The 24,498-nt window shown below is 48.5% G+C and overlaps 1 protein-coding gene across 4 annotated transcripts in view; it reads left to right on the forward strand.

Moving 5' to 3' along the window:
- The window catches only part of LOC146180308 (constitutive coactivator of PPAR-gamma-like protein 1 homolog), a 97,648-nt gene that overhangs the window by 65,715 nt on the left and 7,435 nt on the right, over nucleotides 1-24,498 (forward strand). For all 4 annotated transcript variants that reach the window (XM_084579533.1, XM_084579532.1, XM_084579536.1 and 1 more), the window contains 4 exons: nucleotides 5,558-5,707; nucleotides 15,537-15,749; nucleotides 15,811-16,133; nucleotides 22,688-22,763. In XM_084579533.1, the coding sequence (XP_084435659.1) occupies nucleotides 5,558-5,707; nucleotides 15,537-15,749; nucleotides 15,811-16,133; nucleotides 22,688-22,763 (762 nt within the window). The remainder of the gene's footprint in view (nucleotides 1-5,557; nucleotides 5,708-15,536; nucleotides 15,750-15,810; nucleotides 16,134-22,687; nucleotides 22,764-24,498) is intronic.

Genomic DNA, 24,498 nt, shown 5'->3' on the forward strand with positions numbered 1-24,498 from the left:
GAGGGGAGGCCCCGATTGCCTTCGCCTCACGTACATTGTCACAAGCGGAGCGCAACTACGCGCAATTGGACAAGGAAGGGCTAGCCATCGTCTACGCGGCGACACATTTTCACCAGTACATCGCCAGCCGAAAGGTGATAGTATTTATAACTGATCACGGACCGCTACTGGGCATTTTGGGGCCACGAAAGCCTATGCCACCGACGTCTCCGCGAATGGCACATTGGTGCATCAAGCTCTCAGCGTACGAATACGATCTGGTCTACAGCAATGGGACTAAACATCAGAATGCTGACTCACTAAGCCGCCTGCCACTGAACGAAACAGTTGGCTAACCGCCTCCGCTCGGAGACGTTCTTATATTCGAAGCACTGCCAGAACCTCCGCTTACAGCAGGCACAGTTGCAGCATCTATGCAGAAGTGTGCAACTCTCCGGCAAGTTTACACAGCTGTTCAACAAGGCAACATGCACAAACTCAAAGGGGACAACTTCGACGCTTGCCACAGGCTAGCTACAGAGTTGAGCACCCACCGCGACTGCATCCTATTTGGATCTCGAGTTGTGATTCCGAGAGAGCTACGCGCACAAGCTATGTCTCTCATCCACGCCGGACACGGGCATCGTTGGCATGAAAACATGTGCCAGAAGTTACATGTGGTGGCCTAATTGATCGCAACATTGCAACGACAGTCCAAAATTGCAAGCCTTGCCAAAGCAGCCAGAGCAGTCCGCCGAAGCTCCTCTCCCGGAATGAGAAAAGCCACACAGACCTTGGCACACCCTGCACATTGATTTTCCAGGCCCAATTGAAGGCTGCACTTTCCTTGTGCTCGTAGATGCCTACACCAAATGGCTTGAGATAAGGGAAATGCGACAGACGACTTTGGCAGCAGTCATTGACAACCTCCGATCACTGTTCGCAACGTTTGGAATTCCCCGCAAGGTAGTGTCGGGCAACGGAACACCGTTTGTGTCTGCGGAGATTCTCAAGTTTTATCGCAACAATCAGATCTCATCAGTCACATTGGTCCCCTACCACCCAGCGATAAACGAACAAGTCGAGCGCCACGTGCCCTAGCTAAAGTGTGCCCTTAAAAGAGACCAGACACGGTCGCTGCAGCGCTGCCTTGCAGGTTTTTTTTTTTTTTCAAGCAGCACACGACAGTTCAGAACACGATAGGCCAGACCCCAGTGAAAATGATGTTCCAGCCCGAAATACAGACGCAGCTCATGGCTCTCCTCCCCAAGCCATGGACAAAGACGACAAGGGAAGAAAAACCCATTCCACGCTGCAGGACACTTATTGAGGGGCAGCACGTCCTCGCCTCCAGTTTCTCGGAAAACCACGCTGGGAGGAAGCTACCGTTGTGAGACGTTGCTCTTGGCTCGTTAACATACATGGAATAGTGACACACCGACACCTCAACCAGCTGCGTGGATTTACGGTGCCTTCCGAGAGTTGTCCGGCAGCAGCGAGGACATCTGAACCATCCTCCCACGTTGCCTGACATCTCTCCTCAGAAGAAGGGGCTGCACCCAGGGCAGACCTACAAAGCACAGCGGGCAACATCCAGCCTACAAGTGGTTCTTCCCTGTGCGCACAGAGCCAGCGCGTCTCCAGGCGTCCTCGCAGACCCCTTGCACGCTATCAGGCAACTTTTTAAGGGGTAAGGAAGTGTTGTGTTTGAAGTGCTGTGTCCTCGTTCATTTGTGACTGGAGCAGTGCACATTAATGGACAGGCCCCGGCACCTGCGCCCAGTGGGAGGCCCCCCACGGCGGGCTCCCTCACCCTCCTCTAATTCTGGCATGCAAGTCCCATCCTATTCTCCGGCGTCCGTTCCCTTCGTTCTTCGGCTGGCCAGTTTGGCCTTCGCCTTGGCTGACGCTGGTTGCACCCTGTTTTCTGTTAATAAACAAAGTTAACAGTTTAACAGTAGCGCGTACATCTTTTCTACAGTGACGATACATGAACACGACCAATGCCATACCTATTCTGCTTGACCTGGTTCTGCTTATTTTGTATTTCTCCTATCTGATTGCATTTTAGGACTATGCCAGACTTATTCTGCTTGATCAGAGTGGCTTTAAGTGTGGTATACTTTGTGTACTTGTGAGGTTCTGAATGGCCCATTCATACAAATAATTTGGATAATTTGGGGAAAAATTAAAGGGTCTCTGAGATGTCTTTTAAGAGGAAAGTCCTACCCTTTCTCTCCTATTATTTGCCTCTATTCGTTTTGCTTCTTATTGGCATTGGTTGCAGCACTACGTATAATTATAGTTGGTTTACAGGAAATTGGTTAATGAAGTTAATTATAATTGGTTGACGGTACACCATCACTCCTGTGATGTGACGTTCTCTGGCGTGCATTCAAGTGTGCGATTGCAAATGGCAGGAATGCTAGACAAGGAGAACACATCTTGCGGAATCTCTCGCATAGATCTGGGATCTTGCGCATGAATTTCGTTCCATGAGCCTAGAAAGGCCTTCGCCTTAATAACACTGCATGACTGTGTCGTGATACTAGCAGCATTAACTAATGTTGAGTCATTTGAAGCCCACAAAGGTGAAAAAAAAAAAAAGCACTCATTGCGTGCTACTCCGGCAACATCACACTGTGTGGCTTGGTGTGACCTCTGAAGGTGAATGACGTACAGATCTTTGAACTGTAGTGCAGGTGAATAGGTTCTGACAGGGAATCCTTCGTCTTGGACTTACGATCACACGCCCCATGGGTGTGGTGTCTAAACTTCTCACGTTGGAGACATGACATAACATGAATAAGCTGCAGCCGTTTGTTCTTGCCTTTTCGTCGCCTGACTGAAAAGCAGCCACGAACATTTAAACAGGCTGATGAAGTTTCAATGCAGAAGTGCAATGTGAAGGCGATCCTTCGTCGAAGGGGTCTACTTGCTGTGCTCCATATGTCCATAATGTATCTGATTACTAGAAACAGTTTTGCACATTGTCTTGCTGGTGGGCCATTTGCAACATCTGTGCCACATTACAACGACAGGATGTTAGCAGACCAAATGGGTGTCATGTCGTGCTAATGGGACAGCCCCTTTCCCATGCTGATCATACCTGGATGCAGTCTACCTGTTATTAGCCGGTGCAAGGCCCACAACTTCCACCCGACTCCATAGTGTTACATGGTCATTAAGCATTGGCCTTGGCAACAGTAAGGATCATACTAGCGTCTGAATTTTCATGGTTTAATTAACACTCGTTTAGGTAGGTTGTGTGGAACTGAGAGCAGGCAGCTGCTGCCACCCCTCATCCACACCTTCGAGTCTCGAAGGGAATGCGACCAAGGACCGATGTTCACACTTGCACAGGTGACCCGTGGGTCGCTTTCTCGAATTCTTGTTTGGAACGAGACTTGTTGATCTTGACTGTTGTCAGCAACGAGAGGAGGAGGAGGAAAAAATTTTATTTAAATTAAAAAAAATGTAAACACTCCCAGGAGGACCTCTTAGTCCAGGAGCCCTCTGGCTGTTCCTTCTAACTTAGCCTGCTCGACTAGCCACAGCTGATCTGCAGGTTGCGTGGCTAGAAGGGCAGCCTCCCAGGATGAGGGGGTGGGGTGTTTGACGGAAGGAACACTGATGGGATGTGGGTATTTCCATAAGTAATGGTAGAGGGTGGGTGGAGCGGCGTTGCATGTGATGCAGTATGGTGGGAAGTCCGTGGGGTAAAAGATGTGGTCAAATTGAGGAGATGGGAACGAATGTGTCTGGAGTTGTCGCCAGTATGTGCTGTCAATGTGAGAAAGCGTGTGATGTGGTGGCGTGTACGTGGCACGACAAAGATTCAAAGATTGTAGTGAACAATTGTAGTGCAGTCAAGAGGTTCGATCGGGGTGTATAATGAAGGTTTGGGGAGGCCATCCACCGGCGCCGGGAAGCTTAGTTCTCGGGCAAACGTATGAGCGCGCTCATTTCCGAGGATGTCCTCGTGCCCATCACCATCACCCATGTGATGGTGATGGGATCAGGAGGGGTAGGTAGAGTAGATAATGTTTTAGCTATGAGTGTGGGAAGAGTTCCTCGCAGGAGATATCTGTATGCTGTTTGGGAGTCTGTGCATATTGTGGTGTGCTGAGTCTGCGACTGACTGATGTGTGCAATAGCGAGTGTAATGGCCAAGCATTTGGCCTCAGCGATGCTAGTGCAGTGGATGGAGGCGGCATTGAACGTTGAGCGGCGAATGTCCGTGAACGCAGCAGTGCAGATGTGAGGAATGTCCGAATTGTGTGAAGCATCCGTGTAGATGATGTCAGTTTCGTTCACTCCATCTGCACCACTGATCACCGGTTGTGGCTGCATGGCTGGAAAAGCTGCCACTGTCGTTTTTCAACCGATGCAACCGTTCGTGACAGCCGCATTTTTGCCAAAGCGGTTCTAGAACCTCGGCAAGTGTAAATTGGCTTCTCTGACTGTCGCGCTGGTCATGGCACAGGTTTGGTTTCAGCAATTCCTTCGTTGTTTACCCAGCTTCATCTCCTCCAATTTTGGAGCAACTGAGCATTGTTACTGGCCACCCGTTGCGAGAGTGTTTCTTTGCTGTTTGCGTGTTTCCAGGCACGAAGGTGTATGGTAACGATTATCTGTGGTAAACTGGCTCTTGTTTGAATTGATGTGTTTCATTCATCGACTTGTATAGGGCTTGGCCGGGCCAATTAGTTAAATCTCGTTACAAGAGACACTGTTACAAGAGACACTCAGCTATAAGAGACATTTGAAAATGGTTTGGTTGGTTTTTTTTATGTCTGCCATGTTAACAACATTGCATACAAGGGACATGGTTACAAGAGACACTCTGTTACTAAGGACAACTTTTTCAGGTCCGTGGAGTAAGTTCTTCACTATTTAGAAGAGACAAAACCCAGGTGTGCTCATGCAATGCAGCTGAAGCGTACCAACTCGTACATGATGCACTTCAGATTCCCTTAGCTAAATTCTGTTGCATGTCAGTGTCCTTTGTGTTGTGTATGTCAGGAACTGAGGAGTGCTTCCCGTGATTGGAAAGTTAAAATGGCATCGCATTACTGTTACCTTTGAAGCAAATCAAAATGCATGAATACATCCAGCATTTTTAACTCCTCACTGTTAAAATTTGATCACTCATCAGGGTGACGAGCCTGTAAGCATCTGAGGTTGGCGAGCATGTAAGAGTGCCTCAAAGGTATTAGAGCAACAGGAAGGCTTGCAAAGTGAAGTGCTTTACCTCCAGAATTTGGAAAGGAATACACTCTGCACTCACAAAAATACATACTAGTATGGATAACTTCTTTAAGCTTTCCTGAACAATTTCCTATTAATGCATGTGAATGCATTTATATACTGATGTGCAGTAAACTGATCAACACAGTGATTTTAGAATTTTTGGTTACAAGAGACCTTGCTTACAAGGTCGTGTCCCTTAAGTCTCTTGTAAGGAGGTTTTACTGGTACAATTTGAACATGCTTTCACTGCAGAGCAGAGTGTTTGGAAGTGTGGCTGTGTGTGTGTGTTGTTTGGGAGGCTGACTGGGTGGCCTTCTTCTTCCAGGGTGGTGCCCCTGTGCTTCGTCGGCAGGAGCTGGATGCCTTTCTGGCCCAGGCAGTGTCCCCGCAGCTGATGGATGCGCAAAGCACACAGGCCATGCAGCTGCCCCTGGTGGCTGTGCGGGGGGCACAGCTGGCCTCCCTTTTCCTGCAGGTGGGTGGAAGATCATTGTCCTGTGGGAATGTGCTGTTTTGTGGCAATTGGCTGCCTTGCAGCGCTGGGGGCTTTCCTGTCCAACGTTGCCAAGGTGTGAAATGGTGCTGCAACAAGCTGTTTGCGGCACTACGAAAGCTAAGAACGATCTGGGCCAATACGGATAGCACGCATTGCATGACTGTGTTCCTACGTGAGGGCACAAAAGAGCACAGTCATGCAGTGCGCACCACCCTCATTTCTCGCAGCTTTCGTAGTGCTGCAAACAGCTTGTGAAACGGAGTATACCGTATTTACTCGCATAATGATCGCACTTTTTGTTTTTAAATACTGTCGCAAATTTCGGGGTGTGATCATTACGCGGGGTAAATTTTCTACAAAAAATTTTTTAGCACCGAAAACGCAAACAAGTTGCAGGCCAGACGTCTTAGAACATATATCTCGATTACAACCAAAAATAAAAGCTGAGTAAGGCTTACCTTCGCAATAAACACGCACATTAAGCATCACATGGAGTGCACAATGCCCATTTATTTTTTTTCGTCAGTACTCTAATCAAAGTCTGAATCCTCGCCATCCTCGCTTTCACTGCTGCACGACTCATCGGAAACGGCAGTGTCGTCGCTGGGAGCATCCTCACAATCCCACAGGAAGTCATCTTCCGTTCCATCCAAAGCATTAGATATGCCTGTCTTCTTAAAACTCTTAGCCACTACCTCGTCGGGGATACTGCTCCACGCTTGTGTGATCCACGAGCACAGCATCTCCACGAATGGCCTTCTAATCTTTCCACTCGGCGTCAAATCATGCTGGCCCATCGCCATCCACTCAGCATAAAGTCGTCGAACGTTGTCCTTGAACGGTTTGTTCAAAGACACGTCGAGAGGCTGCAGCAGCGAAGTCAGGCCGCCAGGAATGACTGCAATGTCCGTGCGCAGCTCTTTCAGCTTGGCACGCACGCTGTCCACAAGGTGACCCCTAAAACTGTCCAAAACCAGAAGCGAGGGAAGCAGAAATGCTCCTGGTCTTCTTCCCCAAACAGTCTTGATCCAGTCGACCATCAGGTCTGCAGTCATCCACCCTTTCATCTGTGCACGTATATGGATGCCGCGGGGAAAGTTTCCCTTCGGAATAGTCTTCCGTTTGAAGGTCACGTATGGTGGCAGCTTCCGCCCGTCGGCCGTCACAGCAAGCATGACTGTGCATCGCCGTTTTTCTGCGCCAGACGTCTTCACGAGGACGCTCCGAGCACCCTTCTCGTTCACAGTTGTATTCCGGGGCATGTCGAACGTCAGTGGAGTTTGATTGGCGTTTCTAATTTGCAACATGAGGTAACCGCATTTTTCGCAAAGCCTAGTGACAAAGTGATGGAAGTCTATCACTTTGCTTTCATACGCGGCTGGGAGCCGCTGGCACGACGACGTCCGCCGCCTCAGGGAAAGTCCATTCCGTCGCATAAAGCGAGTCGTCCAACTGGAGCTAGCGCGGAAATCCTTTTCGGCGATTCCCAGCTTCCTGGCAGTTGTGCGCGCCTGCGTCTGTATCATTTCTAATGACACTGCACAACCATCCTTGCGCAGGTCCCTCGCGTATTCTAGGACCGCCTCCTCAACACGAGGGAACTTGCCCGTTTTGGGTCCACGGAAAGCCCGCCGTGTCTTGTTCGTAGCCATCAGCTTCTCGCGCTGCTTCTTCCAATAGCATACAGTTGAATCCTGCTATAACGAAATTCACGGTGCACGAAAAAAAATTCGTTCTCGCGGAACTTCGTTATCGCAAAAATTTGACGTGAAACGCAGAAAGAATTGCCCAAGCAGCAGCAAAGGCGTTTAATGCCAAAAATCTGTAAGCTTGGTTTGCTTACGCTTCACGGCGAGCAACGCCGTCATGCGATTTTCGCACTCGGTCAGCAAACCCATTGCAACATCGTCGTCTCGGACAGCAACGAAATTCCTGATGACATCAAAACCGTCCATCACCTGTACGGCGGTTGCCGCAGCCGGCGCTTCCTGTACGTCGTCGTCTTCTTCATCGGAAGAGTCCTTATCATTCCGGGCAGCTTTTATGATCTGCTCATCACTCACATCTTCGTGAACAACAACACAAGCGTCAGCGCCGATGTATTCGTCGAGCTCGAGATTAGGCGGCACGGTTCCTATTTCTCCCAGCGTTTTCCAGGCGGCCGCGATCCCCGGAGCCGGTGACGCCTCTTCGTCGTCGTCTGTAACGCCTGGTGTTAGGCCAGCAGAGTGTACGGGTCGACCTTCGGCAAATCCGGCGTGCCTGAAACAGTTCACAATTACTGAGCGCCCCAGTGTGCTCCAGGCAGCAGACATAATCTGCAGTGCCACGTACAAGTCCACCTTCGTGTCTCGGCCGGTTTCAGTGTTAAAAAGCAGCCGCTGAATTAACCTCCCGCGGTAAGCGCGCTTCAGGCTAAGAATCACGCCCTGATCGAGAGGCTGTAAGACAGACGTGCAATTGGGAGGGAAAAACCTCAGCTCCGTGTTAGTGAGCTTGACTTCGTCGGAGTGATGCGCTGAGCAATTGTCCAAAAGCAAGCAAACTTTACGGCCCTGCCGCTTCATGTCGCGGTCGAATGCCATCATCCACTCGGTGAAAATAGCGCGGGTCATCCATGACTTGTTGTTCGCCTTGTACTGCACAGGTAGGCTACGAGTTCCCTTAAAACAGCGCGGCTTGGCACTTTTGCCTATGACTAACGGCGGACGCTTGTCCGAGCCATCCATGTTTGTGCAAAGCAGCACTGTGATGCGTTTTTTGCTGTGTTTGCCGCCGTGACAGCGCTGCCCCTTGAAGTCGAGCGTCCTAGCCGGCAACATCTCGTAGAATAGCCCGGTCTCGTCGGCGTTGTAAATGTCTGCAGGCGCGAAGTTGCTTAAAATTCCGGCCATGTTACTCGCCTTCCAAGCAGCTGCTCCGTCCACGTCTGCTGACATTGACTCGCCGCACAACACTTTTCCAACGATGTTATGGCGGGCCTTGAAACGGTTTAGCCAGCCAATGCTGGCTTTAAAATCATCAATGCCAAGTAGGCATGCATAGTTCAAGGCTTTCTGCTGGACGATGCTTCCGGACAGGGGGACGTTGCTGGCTCGTGCTTCCACAAACCACGCATGCACTGCTTTGTCCAACTCTTCATGGAGGGGCCGCGTCACCTTTTTGTGCTTCGAGGATGTGCCTGAAGCAAGTGCCATTCTCACGCTGTCCTTATTGCCTAGAATCGTTGACAGCGAACTTGCAGGAATTCCGAAGTCTTCAGCAATTGCCGCTTTCTTCCTTCCGCTTTCTGCTTGGGCGATTATTTGAGCTTTTTGCTCAAGGGAAAGAGTTTTGCGTTTTTTCACTTGCGTTGCCATCGTGTCCTGCGGATGAAAACTCGTCGTTGTCGAAGAGAAAGGCAGCGAGTGAACAACGCGACCACGACACAAAGCCAAAATGGCGGAACTGCAATCACGTGATTTCATGCTTAATGTGGCTTTGGATTTGACTTGGACTTCTCGCCAATAAAACTAGTTTCGGTTTCGATTTTGAACGCGAAAATTTCGTTGAAGCGGAAACGCTCTGCAAAAATGGTTCGTTGTGCAGAGAAATTTAGGCCATTAATTCTTATAGGATACTCGCGAGGAATAAAAAATTATTCGTTGTCGCGGAAATTTCGTTGTGGCGGGATTCAACTGTATCCTCATTTAGCAGGGGGAGGCAGAAAGTTAGGTGGGCGGATGAGATTAAGAAGTTCGCAGGGGTCAAGTGGGTGCAGCTAGCACAGAGCCGGGTTAAGTGGAGAAATATGGGAGAGGCCTTCGCCCTGCAGTGGGTATAATCAGGCTGATGATGATGATGATGATGATGATTTCGTCCACGCCGAAATGCCTACCAGCAGCGCGGTTGCCATGTTCCAGTGCATAGTCGACAGCCTTGAGCTTGAACGCGGCAGTGTAACTGGCATACCGCCCCATGGTGAAATGGCGTAAACTCGCACAAAAACACAAAACAAAAAGCATGCTACGACGCTGCGGAATTGCAAAATGGCGAACGCCGCAAAGCGTGGAATCATGGGAACTCCAACGTTACTAGACTAGGTTGGGAACTCGTCGGAATGCATTCGCTGCGGGATGACTGCAGATCAACCACCAGGCGGCTCCATGTTCGGGGTGCGATCATTACGCGGGGAATTTAAAAAATGGAATTTTGACCTCAAAATTCAGGAGTGCGATCATTACGCGAGTGCGATCATTATGCGAGTAAATACGGTAGTTTGCTGTCTAATTGTGAATTATAGATGGTGCAGGCATGGCACAGCTAGAGGGGTATTATGCCTTGCATAAAACTTAATGGTGTTACAGTCGAACCTCGATGTAACGAACCTCAATGTAGCAAAATTCGTGATGTAACGTATTTTTTTTCATTTCCCAATCACTTCCCCATTGAAAACCATGTATTTTTTTTTCGTGATTTAACGAAGTAATTTTGTACCGCGCTTTCGATGTAACGAAGTCCTTGCGCATCACATGCATGTGCCAGGAGCGACTTTCATAATCGAATGAGAGATAAAATTTAGCCGAGACAAAACGCATTTTGTATTTGCCTTTTTACGCGCCAATTTTGCCGGCAGTCTGGGAATCTGCGAGAACGTACAGCCGCATCATTTGTTGTACGTATACAAAACCCACGGCACGGAAGTTTCAAGACGCGTGACGCCATGACGCCACTGGCCAGTCGGAGACTCTGAACGTGAAAACGCAAACCGGAAATATGCGTACGTGAGGCCTGAGGAGGCTGACAAAGAGCGTCACGTTGAGCTCGACTGAGGCCTACAAACAGCAGCAGCGTTTCCTCGACTTGGCTCCGTTCATCGTGCAGTGAGTTTTGTGTCCAAGATGAGTGCTCCTCGCAAGAGAAAAGTTTTGTCTATGGACATGAAAGCCAAGATCATCACTGAAGTAATGAACGGCGAAAAGAAGAAGACTGTTGCCGAAAGGTATGGACTTTCGCAGAGTTCACTGTCTACGATTCTTAAATTTAAAGACAGCATTATGACTGCCGTTAGTGCAGGTGGCTCGGGCCTGCAGCGGAAAAGATTAAAGGAGGCAAGCTACGTCGACGTAGAAAAGGCCCTCTTCCTGTGGTTCTTGGATATGCGTGCCAAAAACATGCTGTTGAACGGGGCCATTCTACAACAGAAGGCCCTGAACTTCACTTGCATTCTTGGGTGCGACGACTTCAAAGCCAACAGCGGGTGGCTCCAACGATTTAAGGAGAGGCACAACATTGTTGGAAAGGGGGCCAGCGGTGAGTCGGCCAAGGCAAACGAGATTGGAGCATCTGACTGGCTGCGTGATCGTGTCCTGGGCATTTTGGCACGTTTCGAAGTCGCCGACATTTACAATGCCGACGAGACAGCATTTTTCTTTTGGCTGTTGCCAAAGAAAGCATTGGCGCTGCGAAATGAAAAATGCCATGGTGGCAAGCACAGTAAGCAGCGTTTAACTGTTCTTTTCTGTGCCAACATGAATGGCAGCGATAAACGCGTGCCATTCGTAATTGGAACAAGTGAGAAGCTGCGCTGCTTTAGCGGCAAGAAAACGATGCCGGTGAAGTACACGTCAAACACGAAGACGTGGATGACGCGGGATTTGTTCACAAAATGGCTGAAGGACTTGGATGCTGAAATGTGCAAGCAGGAAAGAAGCATCTGCCTACTTGTGGACAATTGCTCCGCGCATCATGTTCAAGACTGCACTCACCAACGTCGAGCTCGAATATTTTCCCGCAAATTGCACCTCCCTGATACAAACACTGGACCAGGGTATTATTAACAGCGTGAAGTGTTCGTACCGCAAGCGGGTGATTGAAAGGCTGCTTCTGAACATTGAGCTCAAAAGAGAGACCAAAATCGACATATTCATGGCCTTGGAGATGCTATCGCGGTCATGGGAGTCGACGAGCAGCGAGATTATAGCGAACTGCTTCAAAAAGGCGGGCTTCAAGGTTAGCATGCACTCAAACCAAGAACTGGGTTGCGAAGCTAATGACGACGACCACGAAAGCATGCTATCCACATCCAGCACAGACATCGATGACTCGTGGCAGCTGCTCTGCAATCAGGGTGGTGCTCCCAGCGACGTTACTTTTGAAGACTGTTTTCAGCGGCGCTTGTGCTCTTACAACCGAAGAGCTGGATGATGCTGTATAATTCAGAGTGTCACCGACACGGGAATGGAGGATGACGACTCTGACCAAGACGCCCATGTGGCGAGCAGCGCGCCTACTCCGACGCAAGTCATGGATGCGCTGGATGTTCTGCGTGCGCACGCGGGCGCGCATTCACATGAGCAGGCCTTGGTAGCCCTGTCTACATACGAGCGCCTTATACCGCCGACGCTTAATTAAAAGCGTCAGTTGACGTTGACGGAGTTCTTTGCTACCACATGAACTGGATCGACTGCACGTACTCCACAAAGTTCCAATAAACATTTTTTGCATTCATGAAACAGTCTCATAACTCCATGAATAACGCGACCATTGAGTTAGTAAACCGATTTTTCTTGCAGCATCCATCTTTTTTTTTTTTTTTTGCGTGCGATGTCTTCGTAGAAAAAAAAACGTCCAGTGTTGACAAACTGATACAGTGCAATCCACTTATAACGATATTGAGAAAACGGGAAAATCCGATCGTTATAACCGATTATCGTTATATCTGGACCGGCAAAAAAAAAGTAAAGAAAAAAAAAAAAAGCAAGAGAGCGCACATACCCGTGCATTCAGACTTACCTACTTGCCAGCGACGATTCAATCGGATAAAACAAAGCTAGTCACTAAAGAACACTCAACACTTTATTGCTGTACTATATATAAAGGGAATAAATAACTTAATCTCGCTTAAAGAAGTCTGAAATGCGCGCTTGCTTGAGCGGCAGCTGACGCTTGATAATTTCAGTCTGCATAGTCTCCAGTTGTTGCGCGTACGTGTGCGGAAGTCCTGTAGCATGGATGAAGCCTATCAGCGACTGGATGGACTGTACGGCACTTCGTGACGACAATGGAGCTGGCGTGGTGGTGTCACTGCCATCGTTGTCCATGGTGCCGTCATCGTCGTCACTATTTTCACCATCGCTCGATGCCGCTTTTTGTCGCTGCTCCTCGGCAATGGCCTCATCGGTAAATTCCTCACACGAAGCAGCAGCGCTGTCAGCGTTTAAAAAGTCGTCCAAGAGCGCTCCGCCGGCATTGTCGGAAGATGCAACATGATCCCATAGTGCACACACATCGGCAGTTTCGGGAAGCAAGTCATCTGTATCTGTCCCTTCTGAGACCGCACAGTCGTGGCGCACGAAGCCTGCTTTTCTAAAGCAGTTCTGGATTGTGGACTGCTTCACTTCGTACCACGCACCATACACAAACCGCACCGCTTCGATCAAGCTCACCTTCAGGTGAGCAGGCCCGGAAGCATCCTCTGGCGATCCCAAACGGTCTATTTTTAAGATCAGCCATTCGAGCATACGACGCCTATAGAGGGCCTTGAAATTGGCAATTACGCCTGCGTCCATGGGCTGCAGACCTGCCGTGGTGTTCGGGGGCAGGAAGAGCAACTCGACAGACGTCAGCTTCACGCTGACGCTGTGTGCTGTGCAATTGTCGAGGACTAGAACCACTTTCCTCTTCTTTTGCTCCATTAGGCCGTCAAATTCAAGCAGCCATTCCTGAAACAGGTCGCGAGTCATCCACGCTTTCTTGTTATTCCGATAGCGGACCGGAATGTGTTGGTTCCTGAAGCAGTGGGGCCTCTTCGATTTCCCAATCACAAAAGGCTTCAGACGCTCGCTACCGTCCATGCTGGCGCACAAAAACACAGTCACTCTGACCTTGCTGTGCTTCCCACCGCTGCACGGATCTCCTTTGAGAGCGTGCGTCCTTGAAGGCAGCATTTCGTAGAAAAGCGCTGTCTCGTCCCCATTGAAAATGTCCTTCTGTTCATAGCGCTCCAACAGCTCGGGCAGTTTCGTCGCCAGCCACTCGTCTTTCGCCGACACGTCCAGCGAGGCAGCCTCCCCGACCACGTTTTTATAAACAATGCCGTGGCGATCTTTGAATCTTTGGATCCATCCTCCGCCGGGCTCGAAGTTTTCTCGTCCCAGAAGAAAAGCGAATTTCTTCGCCTTTGCACAAAGAATCGGTCCTGTGATGGGAACATTCTGGTTGCGAGCGTTCAGAAACCACTGGTAGAGAGACTCTTCCACATCACTGTACAAAGGGTCTCTAACCCTCTTTCGCTGGTCGTCGTGGCCGCTGGAGCCGGCTTTCTCGAGGACATCTGCAGCCTTGATTATGGTTGAAACCGTCGACTGCGAAAGCCCATACTTTTTAGTGAGGCTTCCCACCTTGAAGCCCCGCCGAAAATCCTGGTGAATTTGGTGCTTCACCTCGAGAGAGATTGCCTTCCGCTTAGTCGGCGCCATCTTCCACGTACAACGGCCAAGGACGCGCTCCCCTTCTCCCCACCTTCTCTCTTCAGCGATTGCGATGATGATGGCGCTCGCTTCCAAAGGCCGTACGCATCGCCTCCTTGCGGATTTCTCCACAACGGTCTATTTGCGGCACTTTTCGCGTCATTCTAATCAAATCATTTTATTTTTCGCAAATATTTATACGAAATTTGCTAGTAAATATTTTCCAGGCGGTCAAAATTCTATCGTTGTATCCGATATATCGCCGATAATCGTATCGTTATATGTGGTTTATTTTTACATAGGGGCAATGGGAAAATTGATAAATCTAAATTATTTGATCGTTATAACCGATATATCGTTATATATGGTATCGTTATAAGTGGATTACACTGTAGAGCTAATGTGACCGTACCGTTAAAACGGGCGAGCGGCGAAAGAAAAATAATAATGTGCTCTGGTCGCATACAGCGAATAAAATAAAGTGCAGAGCAAGAAAAGCGGCCTAATTAAGCACTGATAGAAACCGTTCACTTCACCGTCACATAAGCGTTCGCCACAATCCCACCATCAGCAAGAACGAGCCACGCCCAAGGTAGCCGCGCCGGCTTGAGCGATGCGGACATATTTTTCTTTATTTTTTCCCCATTGATGCGTCCCCGCCTGCAAATGTTTAATGATGATGATGAAACCAGTGGCGACATCTTGTGGTGGCTTTAAGTACTAGGCGCTGCGCTCATTCTTTGCTATGCGCACACGGAGAAAAATGATGCCCTCGCGGTGTTTGCTATCACTCATTATGCTCCTGATATAGAAAAAAACATCCAGTGCCCTTGTTAGCGCTACTATTACTAGATTTTCTTGCGTATTTCCTCAATATAAGTGTTTTACAAGTTCCCATCAACTAGCAATGCTCCACGAACCAGTTATATACTTTATTTTGACAGCTGAAACAGGGGAACTTCGACATAACGAAATTCACGATGTAACGAAATTTTCGGCTGCAAGTAGGACTTCGTTATATCGTGTTTCAACTGTTGTATGTGGGTGGAAAGTGCAGTGCCACTCTGTACATCATAGCATCAGGCAAAAATGCAGTCTGTAAGTGGAATGAAGAATGTGAACGAGTGCCGATATCATTTTCAGTCATCACCATTTGGGGGTTATGAGGAGGGACTGTGTCCTGTGGGCCTGGCTCCTAAAAGAGAGACGTCTCCTATCCTAGCTGTGCTAAGCAGTGAAACGTGTGCGCACTCGTCGGTTATGCTGCAAGGAATCGTGCATGTTGTCTGCTCACTTGCATCCAGTGCAGAGGCTACAGTGGATTCTTTGCGTGGGTGGGGCCTTGTCACACAATGCAGGGTGTGGAGCATGCACTGTTTGCCAACGATGCCTGTGGTGCCCCCGTCCCCTGGCTCATGTGCTGCCCGTGGCTGTATTTTGATGGCAAGCTGTTCCACCAGAAGCTCCTGCGGGCGGCTCAGGCCAAGAGCCTCGTCGAGGTCTGCGGGGGCCAGATCGACCAGGTGGCCAAAGTGGAGCGCATGCGTGCTGCCATCCTCGAGGGCCTCCAGGTACGCACCCTGTCTTGCCATTCTGCCATCTCGCTCCATGGGTACATGCTCTTATGCGCAGGTGGAGTTTGCTCGAGCGCCCCTCCCCGCCATGGCTGGCGTGCCACGCTTCATGCCGGGTTATCCACCACACGGAGGACCGAGAGTGGGTCCCATGGGTGTGGGCCCACCCCCAAGGGGCGCTGGCCGTGGACTGCCTCCTCCTCCCCCGCCTCGCCGGGGTGCCCTGCTGGCACGCGGTGGCCAGCTGGAGATTGCCGGCGTGGTGGTGGGCTCCTGGGGGGCAAACTACGGTCAGGGGCCCCGGGGCCCTTCGGCAGGACCACACCGGGGTGGGGCACGTGGCCCACCCTTGCCCCCTCAGGTTACCTCCGTGGGAGGACGGTGAGTTGGCACGACCTGCCTTCTCTCGGTGTCTGCCCTATTTTGTGCTGCTCACTTGATTACAGGCCTGCTTGTAGTGTATCGTATATGGCACAGTGCATTTGCTTTGCGCTGTTCAGAACTGCAAAGAAAATCCTTTCTTGTATCGTAATAATAATAATAATAATTGGTTCACAGAAAGGGAAAGGCGCAGTATCTGTCACATTTACTCTGTGGACTCCTGAACTACGCCGTAAAGGAAGGGATGAGGGTGGAAGTAAACATGGAAAGAGAGAAAGGAGAGCCATAGTGGAGGGCTACTGAGTAATTTCGACCACCTGGGGATCTCTAACGTGCGCTGACATCGCACAACACACGGACGCCACTTCGTTTCGCCTCCATCGAAACGCAGCCGCCGTGGTCGGGTTCGAACCCGACCACACCCGGCCTTCTCTCCTTTTGTCTTGTAAAGCCAACACGTGGGCTCTAGGCCCTTATGAATTTCGAGGTCCAGAAACCTAATCACCGATTGTTCAGGCAGTTCGAACGAGAATTTCATGGGGGAATTGCGAGTGGGGGAAAGATCCAATTTTTGACACCCAATGGGGGGTAGTAGCATTATGCGAGTAAATATGGTAAGAAGCCAGTTAATTATCAGTTGGCATCTTCAGGGCCATGTCATCTCCAGGAACTGATAAAGACCCTCATATAATAAAAATATGAGGGTCAGGTGCAGCGGTGGCGTAGGGTGCAGCGGTGGCGTAGCCGTAGAACATCCGCCTCGCATGCAAGAGGACCGGGGCTCAAGTCCCGGTGCCACGCAATTCTCCACCATATTGTTACCGGGAAACTATTAAAAATTAAATTAATATTAAAATAAAAAGAAAAAAATTTTGTGTGTCGATGGAATTGCATAAACAGGTTTGGGGTGCGACCTGATGCCGGTGACACCTCCGGCAACACACTCCCTCACCAGAACAGGAATTGGCCACCCTGGTGCAGTAATTGGCCGCAACCTGCTATGATAAGCTCCATAAAACCCCCGGCCCTCAGTCACCAGCGGCTGCGGAACAACTGACCACGGCGGCGGTCAGACCTGTGCCGCAGCAGGGGGTGCTAAGAACTTCTGGCTCCGCTGGACAGGCCGCCATTGGAAACTGACCCTGGCAACGTTTAACGTTACAACTCTAGCTAGTGAAGCTAGTTTAGCAGTGCTGTTATAGGAACTAGAGGGTATGAAATGGGATGTCATAGGGCTTAGTGAGGTTAGGAGGCCAAATGAGTCATATACTGTACTGAAGGATGGGCATGTACTGTGTTATCGAGGCTTACCAGAGAGGCAACAACTAGGAGTAGGTTTCCTTGTCAATAAGTATATGGCGGGTAATATAGATGAATTCTATAGTATTAATGAGAGGGTTGCAGGCATCGTAATTAAGCTTAATAAGCGGTATAAACTGAAGATTGTACAGGCCTGTGCACCTACATGTAGTTATGATGACCAGGCAGTTGAAAGCTTCTACGAAAATGGCTTCTACGAAAATGTAGAATCGGCAATGCAAAAAGTAAAGACGCAATATACTGTACTAATGGGCAACTTCAATGCCAAGGTAGGGGAAAAGCAGGCAGGAGACCAGGCAGTAGGTGACTATGGCATTGGTTCTAGGAATAGCAGGGGGGAGTAACTAGTTCAGTTTGCAGAGCGCAATAACTTAAGAATCATGAATACCTTCTTCAGCAAACGGAAGAACCGGAAATGTACATGCAAAAGTCCTAACGGGGAGACTAAAAATGAAATTGACTTTATAATGTGTTTAACCATCGCCATTGTGGGGGATATCGTGCTAGAAAAACTGGCCACCCTGTATACGCAGTGCCTGGTGTCATCGACGGTACCGGAACCATGGAAGAATGCAAACATTATCCTCATTCATAAGAAAGGGGACTCTAAGGACCTTAAAAATTACAGACCAATCAGCCTACTGTCTGTTACATATAAGGTATTTACTAAGGTAATCGCTAATAGAATCAGAACAACCTTAGACGGCAGTCAAGCAAAAGATCAAGCAGGTTTTCGGAAACGGTACTCTACTATCGATCATATCCATACCATCAATCAGGTGATAGAAAAATGCTCAGAATATATCCAGCCCTTATACATAGCATTCATTGATTACGAAGAAGCATTTGACTCAGTTGAAACATCGGCGGTGATGCAGGCATTGCGAAATCAGGGGGTAGACGAGCCGTATGTGAAAGTGCTGGAAGATATATATAGTGGCTGCACAGCAACCATAGTTGTGCATAAAGAAAGTAACAAAATTCCCATAAAGAAAGGTGTTAGGCAAGGAGACACAATCTCCCCAGTACTATTCACAGCTTGCTTAGAGGAAGTATTCAGAGACTTGGAATGGGAGCAGTTAGGGATAAGGGTAGATGGAGAATACTTCAGTAATCTGCAATTTTCTGATGACATTGCCTTGCTAAGCAACTCGGGGGATGAACTGCAAATAATGATTGATGACCTAGACAGGAAAAGGAGAAAGGTAGGCTTGAAAATCAGTATGCAGAAGACTAAGGTAATGTTCAACAGCCTCGGGAAGGAACAGCAGTTTACATTAGGTAGTGAAGTACTGGAAGTAGTAGGCGAATATGTCTACTTAGGATAGGTAGTAACCGCAAATCCGGACCATGAAAAGGAAATAACAAGAAGAATAAGATTGGGATGGAGCGCATTTGGCAAGCACTCGCAGAATATGACTAGCAGCTTACCGGTATCGCTCAAGAGGAAAGTATACAACAGTTCCATCTTACCTGTACTCACCTATGGGGCTGAAACGTGGAGGCTAACCAAGTGAGTTCTACTTAAGTTGAGGACAACCCAGAGGGCTATGGAACGAAAAATGGTAGGGTTAACATTAAGAGATAGGAAGCGCGTAGACTGGGAACAAGAAATAACTCAAGTTATTGACATTCTAGTGGAAATTTAGAAGAAATGGGCATGGGCAGGACATGTAGGACCAAGAGAGGATAACCGATGGTCGCTTAGGGTAACAAACTGGATTCCAAGGGAAGGAAAGCGTAGCAGGGGGCGGCAGAAAGTTAGGTGGGCGGATGAGGTTAAGAAGTTCGCAGGGGTCAAGTGGATGCAGCTAACACAGAACCGGGTTAAGTGGAGAAATATGGGAGAGGCCTTCGCCCTGCAGTGGGTATAGTCAGGCTGATGATGATAGTAAAGATTCTTGTCAGTCCGAGTGACTTTACTTTAAAGAGGTTTAACTATTTCAAATTATCCGAATTTCGAAACAGCGGTTGAATTAACAAGATTTCATATTCAGCTTCAAATTTCTTTTGTGGCAACACCACAACTCTGCAAGCTAACCCAAGGCTTGCCTCTGTCATGTTGGTTTTTTTGTATTTCTAACATTGCCGCCTTCATTTTTTGGGCCCTCTCTTTGGTGGGCACAATAACACTGTTCCGACTGCAATGTGTTTGGTTTTGCATGTGGGGCTTGTGTGTTCATCACGATACGCATAGAAGGGCACCTATCAAAGGCCTATGTGTGTGGTCGATATATATTACTGCGCGCAATGCATGCTTGCTGACATGTAGAGTGGTGCTGTCACACCGATATTTCAGAGCACATGCGAAACCAACGATGCCTACTTCCAACAGCTTAATTTCCTGAATTCTCGAGCTTCCTTCAAAATGGTTGGAAGTTCCTCAATACAGTCGCCGACTGATTTTTAGGACTCCAAAAATTCAGACATACTGGATTATTCGGACTGCTTCGCGGCACCGTCACCCTTCCCATAGGCCGCAATGCATAACAAATACCGAAATTTCGGACACTTCGCAACCTCTCATTTGATTTTTCGGACCCTACTCGAGCCAACTCGAGTGACAGCAGCTACCGACGCTGACTGAAGCATGAAGCGCCATTTCTGTTTTGGAATGAGCCTCCGTACCGCCCCAAGAGGTGGCGGTAGGAGCGGAGTCTGCTCATCATCATCGTTTTTGTGTGTTCCGGCACAATGGCTAGTTTCGGTCTCGCTCATCCAAATCCAGGTCAAATCCAGTAGCCGCTGGCCCGGTCGTCTCTTCTTTCTCCTTTGTGACAGCGTGCGGTGTAGTTATAGTGTGCAGCGTTCATTCTACTTGTTAACGTAGAAAGACGGGCTAGTTGGTCTTGATAAGTAGAGTGCATATTTTGGCAGCGTAAAATTAAAGACAGGACTAAAGGAGAAAGACAAGGGACAAACGCTGAACTTCAACTGATAGTTTAATGGACGTAACATCAATATATACAAAAATTTTTTCAACGCCATCACTTGAGCATGCGCTCAAGTGATGGCGTTGAAAAAATTGTATTGTGTTGTGTACGCCTAGCAGTGAGACCAACGAAGCACACGGGAATGGCGTCAACATCGGGACAGTCAGCGCCGAGGGAATTCAGCTAAGAAGCGTGGCAAATACGCAACGATGACAATGGCGAAGAAGATCGCCGTGATCCATCAAGTGCAGAATGGCCGCCTGCAGAGCGAAGTTGCCCGGGAGTTCTGCATCTCGAAGCAGACTGTGTCAGACTATATTAAAAACAAAATGAAGGTTTTGAACGAATGATTAAAGTCTTGTTCAGTGCTAGAAAGAAAAAATTTCGGAGAGGGCAGCTACCCGAAGCTCGAAGAAGCGCTCCACATGTGGCTGTGTGCGACAGTTGCAAAAAGGATCCCAGTGTCGGGCGATCTTCTGAAACAAAAGGCGGAGGCCCTCACACTGCGAATGAACATCGAAGGCTTTAAGTTTAGCGATGGCTGGCTTCGTAACTTTAAGAAGAGGTACGACCTCACTTTCAAAATGTGCGGCGAGAGTAGTGCCGTGGACCAGACTTTTGTAACAAATTACCGCTCCGACAGACTGGAGTCGCTTTTGGACCTATTTTCGCCTGATGATGTCTTCAATTGGAATGGAACAGGCCTTTTTTATAAGATGTTACCCAAGAAGACACTGTCCGTGTCTGGCGACCCACGCCACGGCGGAAGGCATAGCAAAGACCGGGTCACAGTGATGGTTGGCAGCAACATGTCGGGAAACGAAAAGCTCCCGATTCTTGTGATTGGGAAATCAAAGAGCCCGAGGTGCTTCAAGGGGGTAAAAACACTGCGCGTGTGTTATGAAGCCAACTCGAAAGCTTGGATTACGCAGCATCTTTTCGCTGCCTATGTACGCTAGTTGACTGGAAATTCAAGGCCCAAAATCGCAAGGTGTTACTCTTTGTGGACAATTGCGGTGCACATGGCCATATTGATGACCTCGAGTCCATTCAGTTGGAATTCCTGCCACAAAACACAACGAGCGTCCTTCAACCCATGGACCTGGGTGTGATTAAAAATTTGAAGGTGCTATACAGAGCACGCTTGCTGAGCCGCATGGTTCTGTGCATTGACGCCGGCAAGCAGTATGCTGTAACTCTGCTGTCGGCAATCTGCACACTTGCTGACGCCTGGAAGGCAGTGACTGCAGCCACAATCCGAAACTGCTTTCGGCATGCTGGATTTGTTGGAGTTGGTGAAGCGGATGCCGCGGCCCAGGATCTCCCGTTCGACATGCTTCCCACAGATGGCAAACATGTGCTGCAAGACTTGCGCAGTGGCGGCAGGGTGATCCCAGACGCAGTCACCTTTGAGAACTTTTCAAATGCCGACAGTGCAGCACTCACATGCGCGGAGCTGGACGATGACGAGATAATTAGTCAGGTCTTTGCTGTCCCGCCTGACGACGAATCTGAGTCAGAGGACGACGCACCACCTGTTCCGCTGCCGTCGCACGCGGACCTTGTGAATGCGGTGACGATGCTTGCAGCTGCCTACAGTGACAGCACGACCCTTTCTGAGATTCAAGCCGATCTGATTGCTCGCAAACGGAGGAGCATCCAGCAGCATATTCACGATTTTTTTCAGCCAATTGCGAGGCCTGAATAAGTGCATAGGGCGTGCCAGTGCATAGAAATAAAGTTTTCTTTTTTTTTTTTCTGATTTTGTTTTTTCAGACTCCTCTTTATTCAATTTTTCGGCGGTCCCCGTGAGGTCTGAATAATCGGTCGGCGACTGTACTGCAACTCACTTCGAAGCCTCCAAATGTTAATCTAATGCCACAATATTTGCTCAGATATTTGACTTTGAATATTCGCTAGACCTTGTTTAACATTGTAAAGCATTCGTGCGTCCCAATCAAGTTTCAAGTAACGCTGCATTAGCCAATAGCAGCCCACAGAGATTTCATCAATCACCACAACGCCTTTTATATCTGGAGTTCACAATACACACACTGAAGTGAAACAGTGTTGGGGAACTTAGAAGAATCATAATATTGGGGACAGTCTGCTGTGTGAAGGTTTCACAAATCCAGGTTTAACTATTTTCAGCCGTGTGCATATTGCCCTTCCTGCATCTATTGTAAAAGCAGGCATGCGACTTGCTTGCACTGCTCCTTCCCACTGTTTTTGGTGAGAAAATCAGTACTGGAAGGGCAACCTTCTGTGGGTTCTTGCAAGTGTCATTGGCTGTGCCTGCAGGTACGGCTTGGGTCGTGGTCTGATGGCTCGTCGCCCCATGGCTTTCAACCGGCGGCCAGGAGCACCTTTCAACCAGGTGAGGTCATACTCTGTAGAGGGAGTGCCATTTGGTAATCATTGTAGCAGTTCTGATGTAGGAGCTCTCGTGGTAAATCTGGGGTGGCAGCCAGAAACAGTGGGTACATCCGATTTTCCAGTCCCGGACTACTTGCTGACAGGAAGTAGCATGGTGGTCACATGACCTTGCCGGCTCCCTCCAACATTTCCCTTTAGCAGATGATTCCAACCGGAACTCTGTTCTCTCGTGCAGGCGCCACACACACACTTATCTTTTGGCGTACATGCAGTACTGAAAATAAATAGCAAAGGCATGAATCAGTCAGTGCTTTTTGCAAATGGAGCGGGACATGCCAAACATTTTACAGATCTCGGTTTGGCAGGATTTTATCTTCGTTGCTGCTCCTCACTGCACTCGAAATCAGACGAAAGCATTTGCAAAAGCATTTACAACAAGCGTTAGCTGATCCAGCACCTTTCAGACCTGTGTGCTGAATTGAATAGGTTAAGAAACAGGTGAAGAACCTCTGACAGTATAAAGAAACAATCCATGCTCGAGGCTCTAGACGCTTCCGTGTGTAGCGTGAATTTAACATAAGAAAGGAGAGATTCAAGAATCTTACAGCTGCTTAAAGGCCAGCTACAGAGCTTGTCATTTTTTAACGCACAATGTCATCTGCAAGAACACGGAAAATACTCTGAATGCGCTTGGAGTCTAACCCAAGATGGCCGCCGGTCCGGAAGCTGTACTGATCGGCAGAGCTTCTGGGTTGGCCAAGGAACGTTGAACGCTGGACACCTGTCAGCAATTACTACAGGACAGCCTGGGACTGAAAATCGAACATACCCAGTATGTGAGTACAGTTTTAGGGGCAAACGTTTTGTGGATTATTAAGGGAATGTAGTTTTGGCCTGTTCATAATACAGTAAAATCTCGTTAATTCGAACTTCACGGCAAACTTGGCAGAGAGCCAGCGCTTGTCTGGTTGTGCAAGCCTCGTTTTCAGTATGTTCGCTTTATTATGCCATAGGCGATTTGGGGCGGGCGTAGTCTACTGCCAAGCGCGATAGCTACGAACACCTTTTGAAGCGGACCGTGCTAAAAGCCAGTGTCATGACCGTGGCCGACCGCGTGCTCTAGTTGAGTGCCAATGGATAAAAGGGTGGACGACTCACACAAAATAAAATTCAAAATATATCTCGCATAACCCATAGCTCCATTACGAAGTCGTAGCCTTTTTCCTTTATTTTTTATACTAAATTCTGTGCTAATTGCCCCCCCCCCCTCCCCCCCCCTTTTTTTTTTCTTCTTTAGTGCTCATTTCATGTGCATAGTCACAGTTCTGATATGCCAGTTATCTAGATGTTAGGAATTTTAACTCCTTTGTTTGAAAGAACAATAAAGAAAGCTACTATTTACGTGCAGCTAAATAGTATACAGTACAAGGAATATAATTAATGTGGGAACTATTTTTACAGAGCCAAGACTCGTTATTTTACAGCTTGTTGAAGGTCAGTGTAAGGAGGACCCTGATGAGCAGTTTAAATTATGGCGTATGAAAAAAAAAATTGCCAAGTACAGGACGAGGAACCTGCTTCCAGCGTAGCAGCATGCTTTAACAAAAATTACCCATAAATTACCCAAATGAGCCCATAAATTGTTTTTGTGGCCGCTGATTGCAAAGATATCCTCTTGCAAACTAGCAGTCAATAATTTGCGTGTTGAGTAAGTAAGAAAAATGGGTTCAATTTAT

Source organism: Amblyomma maculatum, chromosome 9, assembly GCF_055883805.1.
Source record: "Amblyomma maculatum isolate TAMU_Amacu chromosome 9, ASM5588380v1, whole genome shotgun sequence".
NCBI classification, from domain to species: Eukaryota; Metazoa; Arthropoda; class Arachnida; order Ixodida; family Ixodidae; genus Amblyomma; species Amblyomma maculatum.